General features: G+C 50.6%; 1 protein-coding gene across 2 annotated transcripts in view; it reads left to right on the top strand.

Moving 5' to 3' along the window:
* Positions 1 to 24,839, top strand: part of LOC138774108 (phosphofurin acidic cluster sorting protein 2-like) — a 234,028-nt gene that overhangs the window by 38,947 nt on the left and 170,242 nt on the right. For both annotated transcript variants that reach the window (XM_069954692.1, XM_069954693.1), the window contains exons 4-5: positions 16,730 to 16,819; positions 23,698 to 23,823. In XM_069954692.1, coding sequence (XP_069810793.1) covers positions 16,730 to 16,819; positions 23,698 to 23,823 — 216 coding nt within the window. The remainder of the gene's footprint in view (positions 1 to 16,729; positions 16,820 to 23,697; positions 23,824 to 24,839) is intronic.

Genomic DNA, 24,839 nt, shown 5'->3' on the forward strand with positions numbered 1-24,839 from the left:
ATCTCAGGGCAGTGTCCCCCCAGTCTATGTCCCCGGGGTCCTCTCTTATATCTCAGGGCAGTGTCCCCCCAGTCTATGTCCCCGGGGTCCTCTCTTATATCTCAGGGCAGTGACCCCCCAGTCTATGTCCCCGGGGTCCTCTCTTATATCTCAGGGCAGTGTCCCAGTCTATGTCCCCGGGGTCCTTTCTTATATCTCAGGGCAGTGTCCCCCCAGTCTATGTCCTCGGGGTCCTCTCTTATATCTCAGGGCAGTGTCCCAGTCTATGTCCCCGGGGTCCTCTCTTATATCTCAGGGCAGTGTCCCCCCAGTCTATGTCCCCAGGGTCCTCTCTTATATCTCAGGGCAGTGTCCCCCCCAGTCTATGTCCCCGGGGTCCTCTCTTATATCTCAGGGCAGTGTCCCCCCAGTCTATGTCCCCGGGGTCCTCTCTTATATCTCAGGGCAGTGTCCCCCCAGTCTATGTCCCCGGGGTCCTCTCTTATATCTCAGGGCAGTGTCCCCCCAGTCTATGTCCCCGGGGTCCTCTCTTATATCTCAGGGCAGTGTCCCCCCAGTCTATGTCCCCGGGGTCCTCTCTTATATCTCAGGGCAGTGTCCCCCCAGTCTATGTCCCCGGGGTCCTCTCTTATATCTCAGGGCAGTGTCCCCCCCCCAGTCTATGTCCCCGGGGTCCTCTCTTATATCTCAGGGCAGTGTCTATGTCCCCGGAGGCCTCTCTTATATCTCAGGGCAGTGTCCCAGTCTATGTCCCCGGGGTCCTCTCTTATATCTCAGGGCAGTGTCCCCCCAGTCTATGTCCTCGGGGTCCTCTCTTATATCTCAGGGCAGTGTCCCAGTCTATGTCCCCGGGGTCCTCTCTTATATCTCAGGGCAGTGTCCCCCCCCCAGTCTATGTCCCCGGGGTCCTCTCTTATATCTCAGGGCAGTGTCCCCCCAGTCTATGTCCCCGGGGTCCTCTCTTATATCTCAGGGCAGTGCCCCCCCCAGTCTATGTCCCCGGGGTCCTCTCTTATATCTCAGGGCAGTGTCCCAGTCTATGTCCCCGGGGTCCTCTCTTATATCTCAGGGCAGTGTCCCCCCAGTCTATGTCCCCGGGGTCCTCTCTTATATCTCAGGGCAGTGTCCCCCCAGTCTATGTCCCCGGGGTCCTCTCTTATATCTCAGGGCAGTGTCCCCCCCCCAGTCTATGTCCCCGGGGTCCTCTCTTATATCTCAGGGCAGTGTCCCCCCAGTCTATGTCCCCGGGGTCCTCTCTTATATCTCAGGGCAGTGTCTATGTCCCCGGAGGCCTCTCTTATATCTCAGGGCAGTGTCCCCCCAGTCTATGTCCCCGGGGTCCTCCCTTATATCTCAGGGCAGTGTCCCCCCAGTCTATGTCCCCGGGGTCCTCTCTTATATCTCAGGGCAGTGTCCCAGTCTATGTCCCCGGGGTCCTCTCTTATATCTCAGGGCAGTGTCCCCCCAGTCTATGTCCCCGGGGTCCTCTCTTATATCTCAGGGCAGTGTCCCCCCAGTCTATGTCCCCGGGGTCCTCTCTTATATCTCAGGGCAGTGACCCCCCAGTCTATGTCCCCGGGGTCCTCTCTTATATCTCAGGGCAGTGTCCCCCCAGTCTATGTCCCCGGGGTCCTCTCTTATATCTCAGGGCAGTGTCCCAGCCTATGTCCCCGGGGTCCTCTCTTATATCTCAGGGCAGTGTCCCCCCAGTCTATGTCCCCGGGGTCCTCTCTTATATCTCAGGGCAGTGTCCCAGTCTATGTCCCCGGGGTCCTCTCTTATATCCCAGGGCAGTGTCCCCCCCAGTCTATGTCCCCGGGGTCCTCTCTTATATCTCAGGGCAGTGTCTATGTCCCCGGGGTCCTCTCTTATATCTCAGGGCAGTGTCCCCCCAGTCTATGTCCCCGGGGTCCTCTCTTATATCTCAGGGCAGTGTCCCAGCCTATGTCCCCGGGGTCCTCTCTTATATCTCAGGGCAGTGTCCCCCCAGTCTATGTCCCCGGGGTCCTCTCTTATATCTCAGGGCAGTGTCCCCCCAGTCTATGTCCCCGGGGTCCTCTCTTATATCTCAGGGCAGTGTCTATGTCCCCGGGGTCCTCTCTTATATCTCAGGGTAGTGTCCCCCCCAGTCTATGTCCCCGGGGTCCTCTCTTATATCTCAGGGCAGTGTCTATGTCCCCGGGGTCCTCTCTTATATCTCAGGGCAGTGTCCCCCCCAGTCTATGTCCCCGGGGTCCTCTCTTATATCTCAGGGCAGTGTCCCCCCAGTCTATGTCCCCGGGGTCCTCTCTTATATCTCAGGGCAGTGTCCCCCCCAGTCTATGTCCCCGGGGTCCTCTCTTATATCTCAGGGCAGTGTCCCCCCAGTCTATGTCCCCGGGGTCCTCTCTTATATCTCAGGGCAGTGTCCCCCCAGTCTATGTCCCTGGGGTCCTCTCTTATATCTCAGGGCAGTGTCCCCCCAGTCTACGTCCCCGGGGTCCTCTCTTATATCTCAGGGCAGTGTCCCCCCAGTCTATGTCCCCGGAGTCCTCTCTTATATCTCAGGGCAGTGTCCCCCCAGTCTATGTCCCCGGGGTCCTCTCTTATATCTCAGGGCAGTGTCCCCCCAGTCTATGTCCCTGGGGTCCTCTCTTATATCTCAGGGCAGTGTCCCCCCAGTCTACGTCCCCGGGGTCCTCTCTTATATCTCAGGGCAGTGTCCCCCCAGTCTATGTCCCCGGAGTCCTCTCTTATATCTCAGGGCAGTGTCCCCCCAGTCTATGTCTCTTAGTTTTTGAGAATTAGCCTTCGTGAAGTTTAATGTTTTTGTTGCCCCCCTACTAAGCATTCTATTGAAGGATAATTGAAAGCTTATTATGTTGCAGTCACTATCACCTAGGACACCCCCCCCATAATAATGAGGTCACTCTGCTTTCCTGTATATATTGGGTAGTTATAGCCCCCCCCCATAATAATGAGGTCACTCTGCTTTCCTGTATATATTGGGTAGTTATAGCCCCCCCCCCATAATAATGAGGTCACTCTGCTTTCCTGTATATATTGGGGTATAGCCCCCCCCCCATAATAATGAGGTCACTCTGCTTTCCTGTATATATTGGGGTAGTTATAGCCCCCCCCCCCATAATAATGAGGTCACTCTGCTTTCCTGTATATATTGGGTAGTTATAGCCCCCCCATAATAATGAGGTCACTCTGCTTTCCTGTATATTGGGTAGTTATAGCCCCCCCCCATAATAATGAGGTCACTCTGCTTTCCTGTATATATTGGGGTATAGCCCCCCCATAATGATGATGTCACTCTGCTTTCCTGTATATATTGGGTAGTTATAGCCCCCCCCCCCCCATAATAATGAGGTCACTCTGCTTTCCTGTATATATTGGGGTATAGCCCCCCCCCCCCCATAATAATGAGGTCACTCTGCTTTCCTGTATATATTGGGGTAGTTATAGCCCCCCCCCCCCATAATAATGAGGTCACTCTGCTTTCCTGTATATATTGGGTAGTTATAGCCCCCCCCCCCCATAATAATGAGGTCACTCTGCTTTCCTGTATATATTGGGTAGTTATAGCCCCCCCCCCATAATAATGAGGTCACTCTGCTTTCCTGTATATATTTGGGTATAGCCCCCCCCATAATAATGAGGTCACTCTGCTTTCCTGTATATATTGGGGTATAGCCCCCCCCCCATAATAATGAGGTCACTCTGCTCTCCTGTATATATTGGGTAGTTATAGCCCCCCCCCATAATAATGAGGTCACTCTGCTTTCCTGTATATATTGGGTAGTTATAGCCCCCCCATAATAATGAGGTCACTCTGCTTTCCTGTATATATTGGGGTATAGCCCCCCCCCCCATAATAATGAGGTCACTCTGCTTTCCTGTATATATTGGGGTAGTTATAGCCCCCCCCCATAATAATGAGGTCACTCTGCTTTCCTGTATATATTGGGGTAGTTATAGCCCCCCCCCATAATAATGAGGTCACTCTGCTTTCCTGTATATATTGGGGTATAGCCCCCCCCCATAATAATGAGGTCACTCTGCTTTCCTGTATATATTGGGGTAGTTATAGCCCCCCCCCATAATAATGAGGTCACTCTGCTTTCCTGTATATATTGGGGTAGTTATAGCCCCCCCATAATAATGAGGTCACTCTGCTTTCCTGTATATATTGGGTAGTTATAGCCCCCCCCCCATAATAATGAGGTCACTCTGCTTTCCTGTATATATTGGTTAGTTATAGCCCCCCCATAATAATGAGGTCACTCTGCTCTCCTGTGTATATTGGGGTAATTATAGCCCCCCCCCCCATAATAATGAGGTCACTCTGCTTTCCTGTATATATTGGGTAGTTATAGCCCCCCCCCCCATAATAATGAGGTCACTCTGCTTTCCTGTATATATTGGGGTATAGCCCCCCCCCCCATAATAATGACGTCCCCCTGCTTTCCTGTTTATATTGGGTTGTTATAGCCCCCCCCCCCCATAATAATGAGGTCACTCTGCTTTCCTGTATATATTGGGTAGTTATAGCCCCCCCCCCCCCATAATAATGAGGTCACTCTGCTTTCCTGTATATATTGGGGTAGTTATAGCCCCCCCCCCCCATAATAATGAGGTCACTCTGCTTTCCTGTATATATTGGGTAGTTATAGCCCCCCCCCCATAATAATGAGGTCACTCTGCTTTCCTGTATATATTGGGTAGTTATAGCACCCCCCATAATAATGACGTCACTCTGCTTTCCTGTATATATTGGGGTATAGCCCCCCCCCCATATTAATGAGGTCACTTTGCTTTCCTGTATATATTGGGTTGTTATAGCCCCCCCCCCCCCCCCCCCATAATAATGAGGTCACTCTGCTTCGCTGCCACATCTATTTATCTTATAAGGAGATTTTCTCCACATTATATCACTTACATCCTGCCTTAAGCCCATTCTGCGGAAGGAAATAACATATAGGCAGACCCCTCCCCTAAAAGCGGCCCCCCTCCCCCTATAGGCAGACCCCTCCCCCTTTCTTATTTTTACTGTAATTTCTGAATAGACTATAACCCTGGATATTAACCGCCCAGTCATAGCTCTCATCCAGCCACGAACCCAAACCCCCCTACCCTACACCAGCTCTTGAGCCACTTACTTACCTCCCTAATCTCCCGCTGTCTCTCAGGTGTGGCTCGTGGTACAGGTAATATTTCGGAGAATATCACCTTGGAGGTCCTAGTTTTAAGTTTCCTGCCTAAGTCCCTGAAATCGTTTTTAAGGACCCGCCACCTACCTCTAACTTTATCATTGGTGCCAATGTGCACCATGACTGCTGGGTCATCGCCAGCCCCTCCCAGTAATCTGTCAGCCCGATCCGCGATGTGACGAGCTCGAGCGCCAGGAAGGCAACATACTGTTCGACGATCCCGGTCTTTGTGACAGATTGCCCTGTCTGTCCCCCTAATAATTGAGTCCCCCACTACCAGTACCTGCCTGGCCTGCCCTGAACTCCTGTTTCCCACCTTACTGGAGCAGACACCCCCCTGGCTGTCAGTGTCCTGCTGCAGCAATGCCCCCCTGAATCAACATCCTCCTCATCCGCCAATTTGGCAAACTTGTTGGGGTGTGCCAGATCAGGACTGGCCTCCCTCACACTCTTCCCTCTACCCCGTTATCTAACTGTGACCCAACTAGCTGCCTCTTCCTCCTGCCCCCTCCATGCTATCACTCTCTCCCCCATCTACCACTGCGAGGGCTTCCTCAGTCAGCACCAGACGCCTTTCCAGCTTGCCGATCTATCTCAATCTGTGGTGCTGCTCATTTACATCCAGGATCTGGGCTTCACAATGGTATATACCCTCCCCCCCCCTATACATCTCCCACAATGGTATATACCCTCCCCCCATACATCTCCCACAATGGTATATACCCTCCCCCCCCCTATACATCTCCCACAATGGTATATACCCTCCCCCCATACATCTCCCACAATGGTATATACCCTCCCCCCCCCATACATCTCCCACAATGGTATATACCCCCCCCATACATCTCCCACAATGGTATATACCCTCCCCCCCATACATCTCCCACAATGGTATATACCCTCCCCCCATACATCTCCCACAATGGTATATACCCTCCCCCCCCCCATACATCTCCCACAATGGTATATACCTCACCCCCATACATCTCCCACAATGGTATATACCTCCCCCCCCATACATCTCCCACAATGGTATATACCCTCACCCCCCCATACATCTCCCACAATGGTATATACCCTCACCCCCCATACATCTCTCACAATGGTATATACCTCCCCCCCATACATCTCCCACAATGGTATATACCCTCCCCCCCCCCCATACATCTCCCACAATGGTATATACCTCACCCCCATACATCTCTCACAATGGTATATACCCTCCCCCCCCCCATACATCTCCCACAATGGTATATACCCTCCCCCCCCCCCCATACATCTCCCACAATGGTATATACCCTCCCCCCCCCATACATCTTCCACAATGGTATATACCCTCCCCCCCCCATACATCTCCCACAATGGTATATACCCTCCCCCCCATACATCTCCCACAATGGTATATACCCTCCCCCCCCCATAAATCTCCCACAATGGTATATACCTCCCCCCCATACATCTCCCACAATGGTATATACCCTCCCCCCCCCATACATCTCCCACAATGGTATATACCCCCCCCATACATCTCCCACAATGGTATATACCTCTTCCCCCATACATCTCCCACAATGGTATATACCCTCACCCCCCCCCCCCCCATACATCTCCCACAATGGTATATACCCTCACCCTCCATACATCTCCCACAATGGTATATACTCACCCCCCCCCATACATCTCCCACAATGGTATATACCTCCCCCTCCATACATCTCCCACAATGGTATATACCTCCCCCCCCATACATCTCCCACAATGGTATATACCTCCCCCCCCATACATCTCCCACAATGGTATATACCTCCCCCCCATACATCTCCCACAATGGTATATACCCTCACCCCCCCCATACATCTCCCACAATGGTATATACCCTCCCCCCCATACATCTCCCACAATGGTATATACCCTCCCCCCCATACATCTCCCACAATGGTATATACTCCCCCCCCCCTCCATACATCTCCCACAATGGTATATACCTCCCCCCCATACATCTCCCACAATGGTATATACCCTCACCCCCCATACATCTCCCACAATGGTATATACCCTCCCCCCCATACATCTCCCACAATGGTATATACCTCCCCCCCCCCATACATCTCCCACAATGGTATATACCCCCCCCCCCCATACATCTCCCACAATGGTATATACCCTCCCCCCCCATACATCTCCCACAATGGTATATACCTCCCCCTCCAAACATCTCCCACAATGGTATATACCTCCCCCCCATACATCTCCCACAATGGTATATACCCTCACCCCCCCCCCCCATACATCTCCCACAATGGTATATACCCTCCCCCCCCCCATACATCTCCCACAATGGTATATACCCCCCCATACATCTCCCACAATGGTATATACCCTCACCCCCCCCCCCCCATACATCTCCCACAATGGTATATACCCTCACCCCCCATACATCTCCCACAATGGTATATACCCTCACCCCCCCCCCATACATCTCCCACAATGGTATATACCTCACCCCCATACATCTCCCACAATGGTATATACCCTCCCCCCCCCCCATACATCTCCCACAATGGTATATACCCCCCCCATACATCTCCCACAATGGTATATACCCTCACCCCCCCCCCCCATACATCTCCCACAATGGTATATACCCTCACCCCCCATACATCTCCCACAATGGTATATACCCTCACCCCCCCCCCCCCATACATCTCCCACAATGGTATATACCTCACCCCCATACATCTCTCACAATGGTATATACCTCCCCCCCTCATACATCTCCCACAATGGTATATACTTTCACCCCCCATACATCTCCCACAATGGTATATACCTCCCCCCCCATACATCTCCCACAATGGTATATACCTCCCCCCCATACATCTCCCACAATGGTATATACCCTCCCCCCCATACATCTCTCACAATGGTATATACCTCCCCCCCTCATACATCTCCCACAATGGTATATACCTCCCCCTGCATACATCTCCCACAATGGTATATACCTCCCCCCCCATACATCTCCCACAATGGTATATACCTCCCCCCCATACATCTCCCACAATGGTATATACCCACCCCCCTATACAACTCCCACAATGGTATATACCTCCCCCTCCATACATCTCCCACAATGGTATATACCTCCCCCCCATACATCTCCCACAATGGTATATACCTCCCCCCCATACATCTCCCACAATGGTATATACCCACCCCCCTATACAACTCCCACAATGGTATATACCCTCCCCCCCATACATCTCTCACAATGGTATATACCTCCCCCTCCATACATCTCCCACAATGGTATATACCCTCACCCCCCATACATCTCCCACAATAGTATATACCCCCCCCCCCATACATCTCCCACAATGGTATATACCTCCCCCCCATACATCTCCCACAATGGTATATACCCTCCCCCCCCCATACATCTCCCACAATGGTATATACCTCCCCCCCCCATACATCTCCCACAATGGTATATACCCCCCCCATACATCTCCCACAATGGTATATACCCTCCCCCCCATACATCTCCCACAATGGTATATACCTCCCCCCCATACATCTCCCACAATGGTACATACCCTCCCCCCCCCCCCATACATCTCCCACAATGGTATATACCCTCCCCCCCCCCATACATCTCCCACAATGGTATATACCCTCCCCCCCCCCCCCATACATCTCCCACAATGGTATATACCTCCCCCCCATACATCTCCCACAATGGTATATACCCTCCCCCCCCCATAAATCTCCCACAATGGTATATACCCTCCCCCTCCAAACATCTCCCACAATGGTATATACCTCCCCCTCCATACATCTCCCACAATGGTATATACCCCCCACCCATACATCTCCCACAATGGTATATACCTCTTCCCCCATACATCTCCCACAATGGTATATACCTCCCCCCCCATACATCTCCCACAATGGTATATACCTCCCCCCCATACATCTCCCACAATGGTATATACCCTCACCCCCCATACATCTCTCACAATGGTATATACCTCCCCCCCTCATACATCTCCCACAATGGTATATACCTCCCCCCCTCATACATCTCCCACAATGGTATATACCTCCCCCCCTCATACATCTCCCACAATGGTATATACTTTCACCCCCCATACATCTCCCACAATGGTATATACCCTCCCCCCCATACATCTTCCACAATGGTATATACCTCCCCCCCTCATACATCTCCCACAATGGTATATACCTCCCCCCCCCATACATCTCCCACAATGGTATATACCATCACCCCACATACATCTCCCACAATGGTATATACCCTCGCCCCCCATAAATCTCCCACAATGGTATATACCCTCACCCTCCATACATCTTCCACAATGGTATATACCCCCCCCCATACATCTCCCACAATGGTATATACCCTCACCCCCCATACATCTCCCACAATGGTATATACCTCCCCCCCATACATCTCCCACAATGGTATATACCTCCCCCCCATACATCTCCCACAATGGTATATACCCTCACCCCCCATACATCTCCCACAATGGTATATACCCTCCCCCCCCCCATACATCTCCCACAATGGTATATACCCTCCCCCCCCCCATACATCTCCCACAATGGTATATACCCTCCCCCCCCCCATACATCTCCCACAATGGTATATACCTCCCCCCCATACATCTCCCACAATGGTATATACCCTCCCCCCCCCCATAAATCTCCCACAATGGTATATACCCTCCCCCCCCCATACATCTCCCACAATGGTATATACCCCCTCCAAACATCTCCCACAATGGTATATACCTCCCCCCCATACATCTCCCACAATGGTATATACCTCCCCCCCATACATCTCCCACAATGGTATATACCTCTTCCCCCATACATCTCCCACAATGGTATATACCCTCACCCTCCATACATCTTCCACAATGGTATATACCTCCCCCCCATACATCTCCCACAATGGTATATACCCCCCCCCCCATACATCTCCCACAATGGTATATACCTCCCCCCCATACATCTCCCACAATGGTATATACCCTCACCCCCCATACATCTCTCACAATGGTATATACCTCCCCCCTCATACATCTCCCACAATGGTATATACTTTCACCCCCCATACATCTCCCACAATGGTATATACCCTCCCCCCCATACATCTTCCACAATGGTATATACCTCCCCCCCTCATACATCTCCCACAATGGTATATACCTCCCCCCCATACATCTCCCACAATGGTATATACCCCCCCCCATACATCTCCCACAATGGTATATACCTCACCACCCATACATCTCCCACAATGGTATACACCTCCCCCCATACATCTCCCACAATGGTATATACCTCCCCCTCCATACATCTCCCACAATGGTATATACCTCCCCCCCTCATACATCTCCCACAATGGTATATACCTCCCCCCCCATACATCTCCCACAATGGTATATACCTCCCCCCCATACATCTCCCACAATGGTATATACCTCCCCCCCCATACATCTCCCACAATGGTATATACCTCCCCCCCATACATCTCCCACAATGGTATATACCTCCCCCCCATACATCTCCCACAATGGTATACACCTCCCCCCATACATCTCCCACAATGATATATACCTCCCCCCCCATACATCTCCCACAATGGTATATACCCTCCCCCCCATACATCTCCCACAATGGTATATACCCTCCCCCCCCCATACATCTCCCACAATGGTATACACCTCCCCCCCCATACATCTCCCACAATGGTATATACCCTCCCCCCCCCCCCCATACATCTCCCACAATGGTATATACCTCCCCCCCATACATCTCCCACAATGGTATATACCTCCCCACCCATACACCTCCCACAATGGTATATACCTCCCCCCCCACACATCTCCCACAATGGTATATACCCTCACCCCCCATACATCTCCCACAATGGTATATACCCTCAATCGGTTGATCATAGATTGCATACATCGCACAGGATGTACATTGAACCGCATTGTCACACATGGTGCTCATTTTTATGGGGACATAAAGTATAAATAAAAAACTAACAACAAACACTTGAGACAAAAGCTTTCTGACAGATCTGAATATAAAGGCACTTACCTGCAGAGATCGCTGCTCCTGTGCTGGAAGGGACTGAGAGGTTCACCCAGATGGCTCACTCCCCTGACCATCCACCTGTGTGTGTACAGGCTATAGTAATGTATCCCAAGTACACCAGAACCTGCAGGAGAAGAGACAGACAGCAAGGGAGCGAGTTGCAGGTGAGTCTTTTTTTTTTTTTTTTCCTTATCGGCTTTGCACAGACTGGGGGGATAACATGGGGGGCAACAAAAGAGGGGTACATGGGGGCATCTATAAGGGGGATAACATGGAGTGGCATCTATAAGGGGGATACATGGGGGGCCATCTATAAGGGGGATAACAGGAGGGACATCTATAAGGGGGATAACAGGAGGGACATCTATAAGGGGGATAACAGGAGGGACATCTATAAGGGGGATACATGGGGGCCATGTATACAGGGGATAATATGCGGGGGGCATCTATAAGGGGGATACATGGGGGGCATCTATAAGAGGGATAACATGGAGGGGCATCTATATGGGGGATACATGGGGGGGCCATCTATAAGGGGGATAACAGGAGGGACATCTATAAGGGGGATACATGGGGGCCATGTATACAGGGGATAATATGGGGGGGGCATCTATAAGGGGATACATGGGGGGCATCTATAAGAGGGATAACATGGAGGGGCATCTATATGGGGGATACATGGGGGGGCCATCTATAAGGGGGATAACAGGAGGGACATCTATAAGGGGGATACATGGGGGCCATGTATACAGGGGATAATATGGGGGGGGCATCTATAAGGGGGATACATGGGGGGCATCTATAAGGGGGATAACAGGAGGGACATCTATAAGGGGGATAACAGGAGGGACATCTATAAGGGGGATACATGGGGGGCATCTGTAAGGTGGATACATGGGGGGACATCTATAAGGGGGATAACAGAAGGGACATCTATAAGGGGGATAACATTGGGGGCCATCTATAAGAGGGATAACAGGGGCATCTATAAGGGGGATACATGGGGGGGCTATCTATAAGGGGGATACATGGGGGGCATCTGTAAAGGGGATACATGGGGGGACATCTATAAGGGGGATACATGGGGGGGCTATCTATAAGGGGGGATACATGGGGGGGCTATCTATAAGGGGGATACATGGGGGGGCTATCTATAAGGGGGATACATGGGGGGCTATCTATAAGGGGGATACATGGGGGGCCATCTATAAGGGGGATAACAGGAGGGACATCTATAAGGGGGATAACAGGAGGGACATCTATAAGGGGGATAACAGGAGGGACATCTATAAGGGGGATAACAGGAGGGACATCTATAAGGGGGATACATGGGGGCCATGTATACAGGGGATAATATGGGGGGGGCATCTATAAGGGGGATACATGGGGGGCATCTATAAGAGGGATAACATGGAGGGGCATCTATATGGGGGATACATGGGGGGGCCATCTATAAGGGGGATAACAGGAGGGACATCTATAAGGGGGATAACAGGAGGGACATCTATAAGGGGGATACATGGGGGGCATCTGTAAGGGGGATACATGGGGGGACATCTATAAGGGGGATAACAGAAGGGACATCTATAAGGGGGATAACATTGGGGGCCATCTATAAGAGGGATAACAGGGGGCATCTATAAGGGGGATACATGGGGGGGGCTATCTATAAGGGGGATACATGGGGGGCATCTGTAAGGGGGATACATGGGGGGACATCTATAAGGGGGATACATGGGGGGGCTATCTATAAGGGGGATACATGGGGGGGCTATCTATAAGGGGGATACATGGGGGGGCTATCTATAAGGGGGATACATGGGGGGGGCTATCTATAAGGGGGATACATGGGGGGCCATCTATAAGGGGGATAACATTGGGGGCTATCTATAAGGGGGACTACACGGGGGGGGGGCGTATACAATAGAGCATGCACAGAGGGATGCATGTACTATAGTGGTCTACACAGAGGGGGGTATGTACAGATGTAGCCAGGCTTACCATGAGTTGTAGCCAGGGTTAACTTGATCACAGTAACGCATTTAACTCAACTTTCTAATTCACTTAACACAGCTCCCTGACACAATTGTTGCATCAGGGATCAAGTTAACCCTGGCTACTACTCATGGTAAGGGTCGTATTCCATGGGCTGAGGAGGGCCCGATCAACGATGTAAACGAGCGGCGATCTGCTAGATCGCCGCTCGTTTACTGGGCCTATTCCACGGCCCGATGATCGTTGAGTGAGGGCTGCAGGGAGATCGTTACCGATGTCCTTGCAGCATCATACATTACCTGTCAGGTCTTCTTCTCCGCGCTGTCTTCATCCCAGGGTCCCGCGCGCTCTATCTTCAGAATGGCCGGTCAGCTGACAGGCCACACTCAGCCAATCACAGGCCGCGGCAGTCCCGGCCTGTGATTGGCTGAGCACTCCATCAGCTGACTGGCCATTCGGAAGATAGAGCGCACGGGACCCGGGGAGAAAGACAGCGCGGAGAAGAAGACCTGACAGGTAATGTATGCTGCTGCTGCTGCTGCTTCAAATCGTCGGTCGCCCGCCGTGTACCGCTATTCAACCGTAGCAATGCGCGGTGGGGGAAAGATGATTTTAGGTCTGGCCCTAAATGAACGATCAGCCGATGACACGATCATCGGCTGATCGTTCTCTCTATTTCACCGAACGATAATCGGCCGAATCGGGCCAAATGGGGCCGATCCGGCCGATTATCGTTACTGTGAAATAGGGCCCTAAGCCTGGCTACATCTGTACTATAAGGGGGTCACATAGAGTCCGCTTACCAACCAGATGAGGGCATAAAGGGGCCAATACAGATGTGCAGTTAGTATAGAGATGAGGATAGTGACAGAGTGTGGAGCCTAATATGTCTGTCTGGCAGATTCTGTGGATTTGTGGCTTGGGGTGGATGGAGAAGAAGAAAATGAAAAGGGAAGAACTCTGATCAGAAAAGACGCCCCCTGTAAGTCACCTGATGTAACTGCACTGTAATGTATATGGTGTATAGAGCCTGTGTAGAGCTGCTGCCACCTCTATATGACTGGATGAGGTGATAGTGATCTGTGTACAGTGGATTATTCAGTAGCAGTGGTGGTGTTAGTATGTGGTGGTATTAGTCAGTATGTGGTGGTGTTAGTATGTGGCGGTGTTAGTCAGTATGTGGCGGTGTTAGTATGTGGTGGTGTTAGTCAGTATGTGGTGGTGTTAGTCAGTATGTGGTGGTGTTAGTCAGTATGTGGCGGTGTTAGTCAGTATGTGGCGGTGTTAGTATGTGGTGGTGTTAGTCAGTATGTGGCGGTGTTAGTCAGTATGTGGCGGTGTTAGTCAGTATGTGGCGGTGTTAGTCAGTATGTGGTGGTATTAGTCAGTATGTGGTGGTATTTGTTGCTTGTAATCTGGTACTGTGTTGTATTGGATTTCGTATAGTGGATTTGGTCAGTAACAATATGGTGGTGATGGTTGTGGTGGTAATATTTGCCCCTTGTATACTGGTAATATTGGTCAGTATTGGACAGGATTTGGTCAGTAACAGTATGGCTGTAATATGGTGATAATATTTCCTATATACTGGTATTATTGGTAATATCAGTTATATATTGGTAATATCGGTTTTGTGATATACCAATAGCATCGCTTGGTCGAGGAGGAGGGGCCCAAGTTGACCTCTTGCACCAGGGCCCAGGAGACATTAGCTACGCCCCTGCTTGCTATATACTATATGTGTACAGGGATTTGTTAGATATAAACTCAGTACCAGGTATATTACACACTCCTTCCCTGAATATTAAAGTCCCAAACTTCAGATCAAACTCACACGCTCCAAAACTCGCTTACAGATAGCAATATAAAAGTTAGCTTGCAGAGATCGCGGCTCCTGGCTCATGACGGACATCGGTGTGTTATACTGCTCTGATACGGGACGGACATCGGTGTGTTATACTGCTCGGATACGGGACGGACATCGGTGTGTTATACTGCTCGGATACGGGACGGACATCGGTGTGTTATACTGCTCGGATACGGGACGGACATCGGTGTGTTATACTGCTCGGATACGGGACGGACATCGGTGTGTTATACTGCTCGGATACGGGACTGACATCGGTGTGTTATACTGCTCTGATACGGGACGGACATCGGTGTGTTATACTGCTCTGATACGGGACGGACATCGGTGTGTTATACTGCTCGGATACGGGACGGACATCGGTGTGTTATACTGCTCGGATACGGGACGGACATCGGTGTGCTATACTGCTCGGATACGGGACGGACATCGGTGTGTTATACTGCTCGGATACGGGACGGACATCGGTGTGTTATACTGCTCGGATACGGGACGGACATCGGTGTGTTATACTGCTCGGATACGGGACGGACATCGGTGTGTTATACTGCTCGGATACGGGACGGACATCGGTGTGTTATACTGCTCGGATACGGGACGGACATCGGTGTGTTATACTGCTCAGATACGGGACGGACATCGGTGTGTTATACTGCTCGGATACGGGACGGACATCGGTGTGTTATACTGCTCGGATACGGGACGGACATCGGTGTGTTATACTGCTCTGATACGGGACGGACATCGGTGTGTTATACTGCTCTGATACGGGACGGACATCGGTGTGTTATACTGCTCTGATACGGGACGGACATCGGTGTGTTATACTGCTCGGATACGGGACGGACATGGGTGTGTTATACTGCTCGGATACGGGACGGACATCGGTGTGTTATACTGCTCGGATACGGGACGGACATCGGTGTGTTATACTGCTCGCATACGGGACGGACATCGGTGTGTTATACTGCTCGGATACGGGACGGACATCGGTGTGTTATACTGCTCGGATACGGGACGGACATCGGTGTGTTATACTGCTCGGATACGGGACGGACATCGGTGTGTTATACTGCTCTGATACGGGACGGACATCGGTGTGTTATACTGCTCTGATACGGGACGGACATGGGTGTGTTATACTGCTCGGATACGGGACGGACATGGGTGTGTTATACTGCTCGGATACGGGACGGACATCGGTGTGTTATACTGCTCGGATACGGGACGGACATCGGTGTGTTATACTGCTCTGATACGGGACGGACATCGGTGTGTTATACTGCTCGGATACGGGACGGACATCGGTGTGTTATACTGCTCAGATACGGGACGGACATCGGTGTGTTATACTGCTCAGATACGGGACGGACATCGGTGTGTTATACTGCTCGGATACGGGACGGACATCGGTGTGTTATACTGCTCGGATACGGGACGGACATCGGTGTGTTATACTGCTCTGATACGTGACAGCGGTCAGTGTATTAGAATAAATCATTATAGTGATGTACTACTTTCTTCTTTCATCCAGGGGTCTAAGAGAGTTCTGCGTTCCAATGAGTACCACCTTCCTCCATGTGGGGTGATGGAGACAGAGCTGGAGCTCACCTTCTCCCTGCAGGTGAGATTTGTTATTATATCCGGTAGATCAGCGCTTCTCAAACTTTTTCTACTGGAGCCTCACCCAACAGTCCAAGGCAATGCCTGGGCCTCACCAGACTGACCAAGAGGGCGCCTGGGCCTCACCAGACTGACCAAGAGGGCGCCTGGGCCTCACCAGACTGACCAAGAGGATTCCTGGGCCTCACCAGACTGACCAAGAGGATGCCTGGGCCTCACCAGACTGACCAAGAGGATACCGGGGCCTCACCAGACTGACCAAGAGGATGCCTGGGCCTCACCAGACTGACCAAGAGGATGCTGGGGCCTCCCCAGACTGACCAAGAGGGCGCCTGGGCCTCACCACACTGACCAAGAGGATGCCTGGGCCTCACCAGACTGACCAAGAGGGCGCCTGGGCCTCACCAGACTGACCAAGAGGATGCCTGGGCCTCACCAGACTGACCAAGAGGGCGCCTGGGCCTCACCAGACTGACCAAGAGGGCGCCTGGGCCTCACCAGACTGACCAAGAGGGCGCCTGGGCCTCACTACATGTGGTGAAAGTCCATTTAAAAGCTGAAAATAATGCTAGGGCCGCCTTTCACCCGTCTCCAATACTCTAGATACTAATAAAGCAAGTACAAAATAAATTAATAATGTTGCTAAAATTGAGATTTTTGCAAACAGCAAAAGGACTGTGAAGATCATAATTACTTTTTTGAAAACTGGCTCCTCAGCTAGTCCTCACCAACAACTAGGGGGCGCCTCACTGGTGACGCCCGCCTCACAGTTTGAGAAGCACTGCTCTAGATGGTACCATAGCAATTCAGGAATCAGAACAGACCACGTGCCCCGTCATCTATAGACACTCCATCATCTACACGTGTGCCCCATCATCTATAGACACACTCCATCATCTACACGTGTGCCCTGTCATCTATAGACACTCCATCATCTACACGTGTGCCCCATCATCTATAGACACACTCCATCATCTACACGTGTGCCCCGTCATCTATAGACACTCCATCATCTACACGTGTGCCCCGTCATCTATAGACACACTCCATCATCATCTACACATGTGCCCTGTCATCTATAGACACTCCATCATCTACAGGTGTGCCCCGTCATCTATAGACACTCCATCATCTACACGTGTGCCCCATCATCTATAGACACACTCCATCATCTACACGTGTGCCCAGTCATCTATAGACACTCCATCATCATCTACACGTGTGCCCGGTCATCTATAGACACTCCATCATCATCTACACGTGTGCCCCGTCATCTATAGACACTCCATCATCATCTACACGTGTGCCCCGTCATCTATAGACACTCCATCATCTACACGTGTGCCCTGTCATCTATAGACACTCCATCATCTACACGTGTGCCCCATCATCTATAGACACTCCATCATCTACACGTGTGCCCTGTCATCTATAGACACTCCATCATCATCTACACGTGTGCCCCATCATCTATAGACACTCCATCATCATCTACACGTGTGCCTGGTCATCTATAGACACTCCATCATCATCTACACGTGTGCCCTGTCATCTATAGACACTCCATCATCTACACGTGTGCCCCGTCATCTATAGACACTCCATCATCTACACGTGTGCCCCGTCATCTATAGACACTCCATCATCTACACGTGTGCCCCGTCATCTATAGACACTCCATCATCTACACGTGTGCCCGGTCATCTATAGACACTCCATCATCTACACGTGTGTCCCGTCATCTATAGACACTCCATCATCATCTACACGTGTGCCCCATCATCTATAGACACTCCATCATCATCTACACGTGTGCCCCATCATCTATAGACACACTCCATCATCTACACGTGTGCCCCGTCATCTATAGACACTCCATCATCTACACGTGTGCCCCATCATCTATAGACACTCCATCATCTACACGTGTGCCCTGTCATCTATAGACACTCCATCATCATCTACACGTGTGCCCTGTCATCTATAGACACTCCATCATCATCTACACGTGTGCCCCATCATCTATAGACACTCCATCATCATCTACACGTGTGCCTGGTCATCTATAGACACTCCATCATCATCTACACGTGTGCCCTGTCATCTATAGACACTCCATCATCTACACGTGTGCCCCGTCATCTATAGACACTCCATCATCTACACGTGTGCCCCGTCATCTATAGACACTCCATCATCTACACGTGTGCCCCGTCATCTATAGACACTCCATCATCTACACGTGTGCCCGGTCATCTATAGACACTCCATCATCTACACGTGTGTCCCGTCATCTATAGACACTCCATCATCATCTACACGTGTGCCCCATCATCTATAGACACTCCATCATCATCTACACGTGTGCCCCATCATCTATAGACACACTCCATCATCTACACGTGTGCCCCGTCATCTATAGACACACTCCATTATCATCATCTACACGTGTGTCCGGACATCTATAGACACTCCATCATCATCTACACGTGTGCCCCGTCATCTATAGACACTCCATCATCATCATCTACACGTGTGTCCTGTCATCTATAGACACTCCATCATCTACACGTGTGTCCCGTCATCTATAGACACACTCCATCATCTACACGTGTGCCCCGTCATCTATAGACACTCCATCATCATCATCTACACGTGTGTCCCGTCATCTATAGACACTCCATCATCTACACGTGTGCCCGGTCATCTATAGACACTCCATTATCATCATCTACACGTGTGCCCCATCATCTATAGACACTCCATCATCATCATCTACACGTGTGCCCGGTCATCTATAGACACTCCATCATCATCATCTACACGTGTGTCCTGTCATCTATAGACACTCCATCATCAACTACACGTGTGTCCCGTCATCTATAGACACTCCATCATCAGCTACACGTGTGCCCCGTCATCTTTAGACACTCCATCATCATCATCTACACGTGTGCCCGGTCATCTATAGACACTCCATCATCTACACGTGTGTCCCGTCATCTATAGACACTCCATTATCATCTTCACGTGTGCCCCGTCATCTATAGACACTCCATTATCATCTACACGTGTGCCCCATCATCTATAGACACTCCATCATCTACACGTGTGCCCGGTCATCTATAGACACACTCCATCATCTACACGTGTGCCCCGTCATCTATAGACACTCAGTCATCATCTACACGTGTGCCCGGTCATCTATAGACACTCCATCATCTACACGTGTGTCCCGTCATCTATAGACACTCCATTATCATCTACACATGTGCCCCGTCATCTATAGACACACTCCATCATCATCATCTACACGTGTGCCCCGTCATCTATAGACACTCCATCATCATCATCTACACGTGTGTCCCGTCATCTATAGACACTCCATCATCTACACGTGTGCCCCGTCATCTATAGACCCTCCATCATCATCATCTACACGTGTGCCCCGTCATCTATAGACACACTCAATCATCTACACGTGTGTCCCGTCATCTATAGACACTCCATCATCTACACGTGTGCCCGGTCATCTATAGACACTCCATCATCAGCTACACGTGTGTCCCGTCATCTATAGACACTCCATCATCATCTACACGTGTGCCCGGTCATCTATAGACACTCCATCATCTACACGTGTGTCCCGTCATCTATAGACACTCCATCATCTACAAGTGTGCCCCGTCATCTATAGACACTTCATCATCATCATCTACACGTGTGCCCGGTCATCTATAGACACTCCATCATCTACACGTGTGCCCGGTCATCTATAGACACTCCATTATCATCATCTACACGTGTGTCCCGTCATCTATAGACACTCCATCATCTACACGTGTGCCCGGTCATCTATAGACACTCCATTATCATCATCTACACGTGTGCCCGGTCATCTATAGACACTCCATCATCAGCTACACGTGTGCCCTGTCATCTATAGACACTTCATCATCATCATCTACACGTGTGCCCGGTCATCTATAGACACTCCATCATCTACACGTGTTCCCCGTCATCTATAGACACTCCATCATCTACACGTGTGCCCCGTCATCTATAGACACTCCATTATCATCATCTACACGTGTGCCCGGTCATCTATAGACACTCCATCATCTACATGTGTGCCCAGTCATCTATAGACACTCAGTCATCATCTACACGTGTGCCCCGTCATCTATAGACACTCCATTATCATCTACACGTGTGCCCTGTCATCTATAGACACTCCATCATCTACACGTGTGCCCGGTCATCTATAGACACACTCCATCATTATCATCTACACGTGTGCCCTGTCATCTATAGACACACTCCATCATCTACACGTGTGCCCGGTCATCTATAGACACTCCATTATCATCTACACGTGTGTCCCGTCATCTATAGACACTCCATCATCATCTACACGTGTGCCTGGTCATCTATAGACACTCCATCATCATCTACACGTGTGCCCCGTCATCTATAGACACACTCCATCATCTACACGTGTGCCCAGTCATCTATAGACACTCAGTCATCATCTACACGTGTGCCCCGTCATCTATAGACACACTCCATCATCTACACGTGTGTCCCGTCATCTATAGACACTTCATCATCATCTACACGTGTGTCCGGTCATCTATAGACACTCCATCATCATCATCATCTACACGTGTGCCTGGTCATCTATAGACACTCCATCATCTACACGTGTGCCCCGTCATCTATAGACCCTCCATCATCATCTACACGTGTGTCCCGTCATCTATAGACACTCCATTATCATCTAGACGTGTGCCCCGTCATCTATAGACACACTCCATCATCATCATCTACACGTGTGCCCCGTCATCTATAGACACTCCATCATCATCATCTACACGTGTGCCCTGTCATCTATAGACACTCCATTATCATCTACACGTGTGCCCTGTCATCTATAGACACTCCATCATCATCTACACGTGTGTCCCGTTATCTATAGACACTCCATCATCATCATCTACACGTGTGCCCCGTCATCTATAGACACTCCATTATCATCTACACGTGTGTCCGGTCATCTATAGACACTCCATTATCATCTACACGTGTGTCCGGTCATCTATAGACACTCCATTATCATCTACACGTGTGTCCGGTCATCTATAGACACTCCATTATCATCTACACGTGTGCCCCGTCATCTATAGACACTCCATCATCTACACGTGTGTCCCGTTATCTATAGACACTCCATTATCATCTACACGTGTGCCCGTCATCTATAGACACACTCCATCATCTACACGTGTGCCCGTCATCTATAGACACTCCATCATCATCATCTACACGTGTGTCCCGTTATCTATAGACACACTACATCATCTACACGTGTGTCCCGTCATCTATAGACACTTCATCATCATCTACACGTGTGTCCTGTCATCTATAGACACTCCATCATCAGCTACACGTGTGTCCCGTCATCTATAGACACTTCATCATCATCTACACGTGTGCCCGGTCATCTATAGACACTCCATCATCATCATCTACACGTGTGCCCCGTCATCTATAGACACACTCAATCATCTACACGTGTGTCCCGTCATCTATAGACACACTCAATCATCATCTACACGTGTGCCCCGTCATCTATAGACACTCCATTATCATCTACACGTGTGCCCGGTCATCTATAGACACTCCATCATCTACACGTGTTCCCGGTCATCTATAGACACTCCATTATCATCTACATGTGTTCCCCGTCATCTATAGACACTCCATTATCATCTACACGTGTGCCCGGTCATCTATAGACACTCCATCATCATCTACACGTGTGCCCTGTCATCTATAGACACTCCATCATCTACACGTGTGCCCTGTCATCTATAGACACTCCATTATCATCTACATGTGTTCCCCGTCATCTATAGACACTCCATTATCATCTACACGTGTGCCCGGTCATCTATAGACACTCCATCATCTACACGTGTTCCCGGTCATCTATAGACACTCCATTATCATCTACATGTGTTCCCCGTCATCTATAGACACTCCATTATCATCTACACGTGTGCCCGGTCATCTATAGACACTCCATTATCATCTACACGTGTGCCCGGTCATCTATAGACACTCCATCATCTACACGTGTGCCCGGTCATCTATAGACACTCCATTATCATCTACACGTGTGTCCCGTCATCTATAGACACTCCATCATCTACACGTGTGTCCCGTCATCTATAGACACTTCATCATCATCTACACGTGTGCCCGGTCATCTATAGACACTCCATCATCTACACGTGTGTCCCGTCATCTATAGACACTCCATCATCATCATCTACACGTGTGCCCCGTCATCTATAGACACTCCATCATCATCTACACGTGTGCCCTGTCATCTATAGACACACTCCATCATCTACACGCGTGCCCCGTCATCTATAGACACTCCATTATCATCTACACGTGTTCCCGGTCATCTATAGACACTCCATTATCATCTACATGTGTTCCCCGTCATCTATAGACACTCCATTATCATCTACACGTGTGCCCGGTCATCTATAGACACTCCATCATCTACACGTGTGCCCCGTCATCTATAGACACTCCATTATCATCTACACGTGTGCCCGTCATCTATAGACACTCCATCATCATCATCTACACGTGTGTCCCGTCATCTATAGACACTCCATCATCTACACGTGTGTCCCGTCATCTATAGACACTCCATCATCTACACGTGTGCCCTGTCATCTATAGACACTCCATTATCATCTACACGTGTGCCCGGTCATCTATAGATATGTGAGAGGAGGTTGTACAATGTGTAGGGTGGTGCGGGATTTACCCTGTACTCCATTTTGTATTTCCTTTCAGTATCCGCATTTCCTGAAGAGAGACGCCAACAACTTGCAGATCATGTTACAGCGCCGCAAGCGATACAAGAACCGCACCATCCTGGGCTACAAGTCTCTGGCTATTGGGGTCATTAACATGGCAGAGGTGATGCCCTTCCCCCTCCTCATTACTGCCCCACCCCCTCCTCACTGTCTGCCCCTGCTCATTACTGCCCCACCCCCTCCTCACTGTCTGCCCCTGCTCATTACTGCCCCACCCCTTCCTCACTGTCTGCCCCTGCTCATTACTGCCCCACCCCCTCCTCACTGTCTGCCCCTGCTCATTACTGCCCCACCCCCTCCTCACTGTCTGCCCCTGCTCATTACTGCCCCACCCTCTCCTCACTGTCTTCCCCTGCTCATTACTGCCCCACCCCCTCCTCACTGTCTGCCCCTGCTCATTACTGCCCCACCCCCTCCTCATTACTGCCCCACCCCCTCCTCACTGTCTCCCCCTGCTCATTACTGCCCCACCCCCTCCTCACTGTCTGCCCCTGCTCATTACTGCCCCACCCCCTCCTCACTGTCTTCCCCTGCTCATTACTGCCCCACCCCCTCCTCACTGTCTGCCCCTGCTCATTACTGCCCCACCCCCTCCTCACTGTCTTCCCCTGCTCATTACTGCCCCACCCCCTTCCTCACTGTCTTCCCCTGCTCATTACTGCCCCACCCCCTCCTCACTGTCTGCCCCTGCTCATTACTGCCCCACCCCCTCCTCACTGTCTGCCCCTGCTCATTACTGCCCCACCCCCTCCTCACTGTCTGCCCCTGCTCATTACTGCCCCACCCCCTCCTCACTGTCTTGTTGGTAGTAGTACTCGGCCAGTGATGATAGTGTGTGATGCTGGTACCTGCTTTTAGTTTGGCCGGTCTGTACTGTTCCCCAAATGGTCGGTGACCTGCCGGGCTGTAATGGGTCGCTTTGGATGTTGTCACAGTAGTCCTGAGTGGCAACTGACCCACCTGGACTGTCGCTACTGCCACCCACAGAAAGGGTAAAAATGACCCAAGGTGCTGTGTGAATAGGTGCCGGTGCGGAGGAAAGGATGACGGAGTCCCAGTGATAGAACAGATTTACTTACTCTGGATAATACAGGACACTGTTACAGAAATAGATGAATC

Source organism: Dendropsophus ebraccatus, chromosome 15 (genome assembly GCF_027789765.1).
Source record: "Dendropsophus ebraccatus isolate aDenEbr1 chromosome 15, aDenEbr1.pat, whole genome shotgun sequence".
Lineage (NCBI taxonomy): Eukaryota > Metazoa > Chordata > Amphibia > Anura > Hylidae > Dendropsophus > Dendropsophus ebraccatus.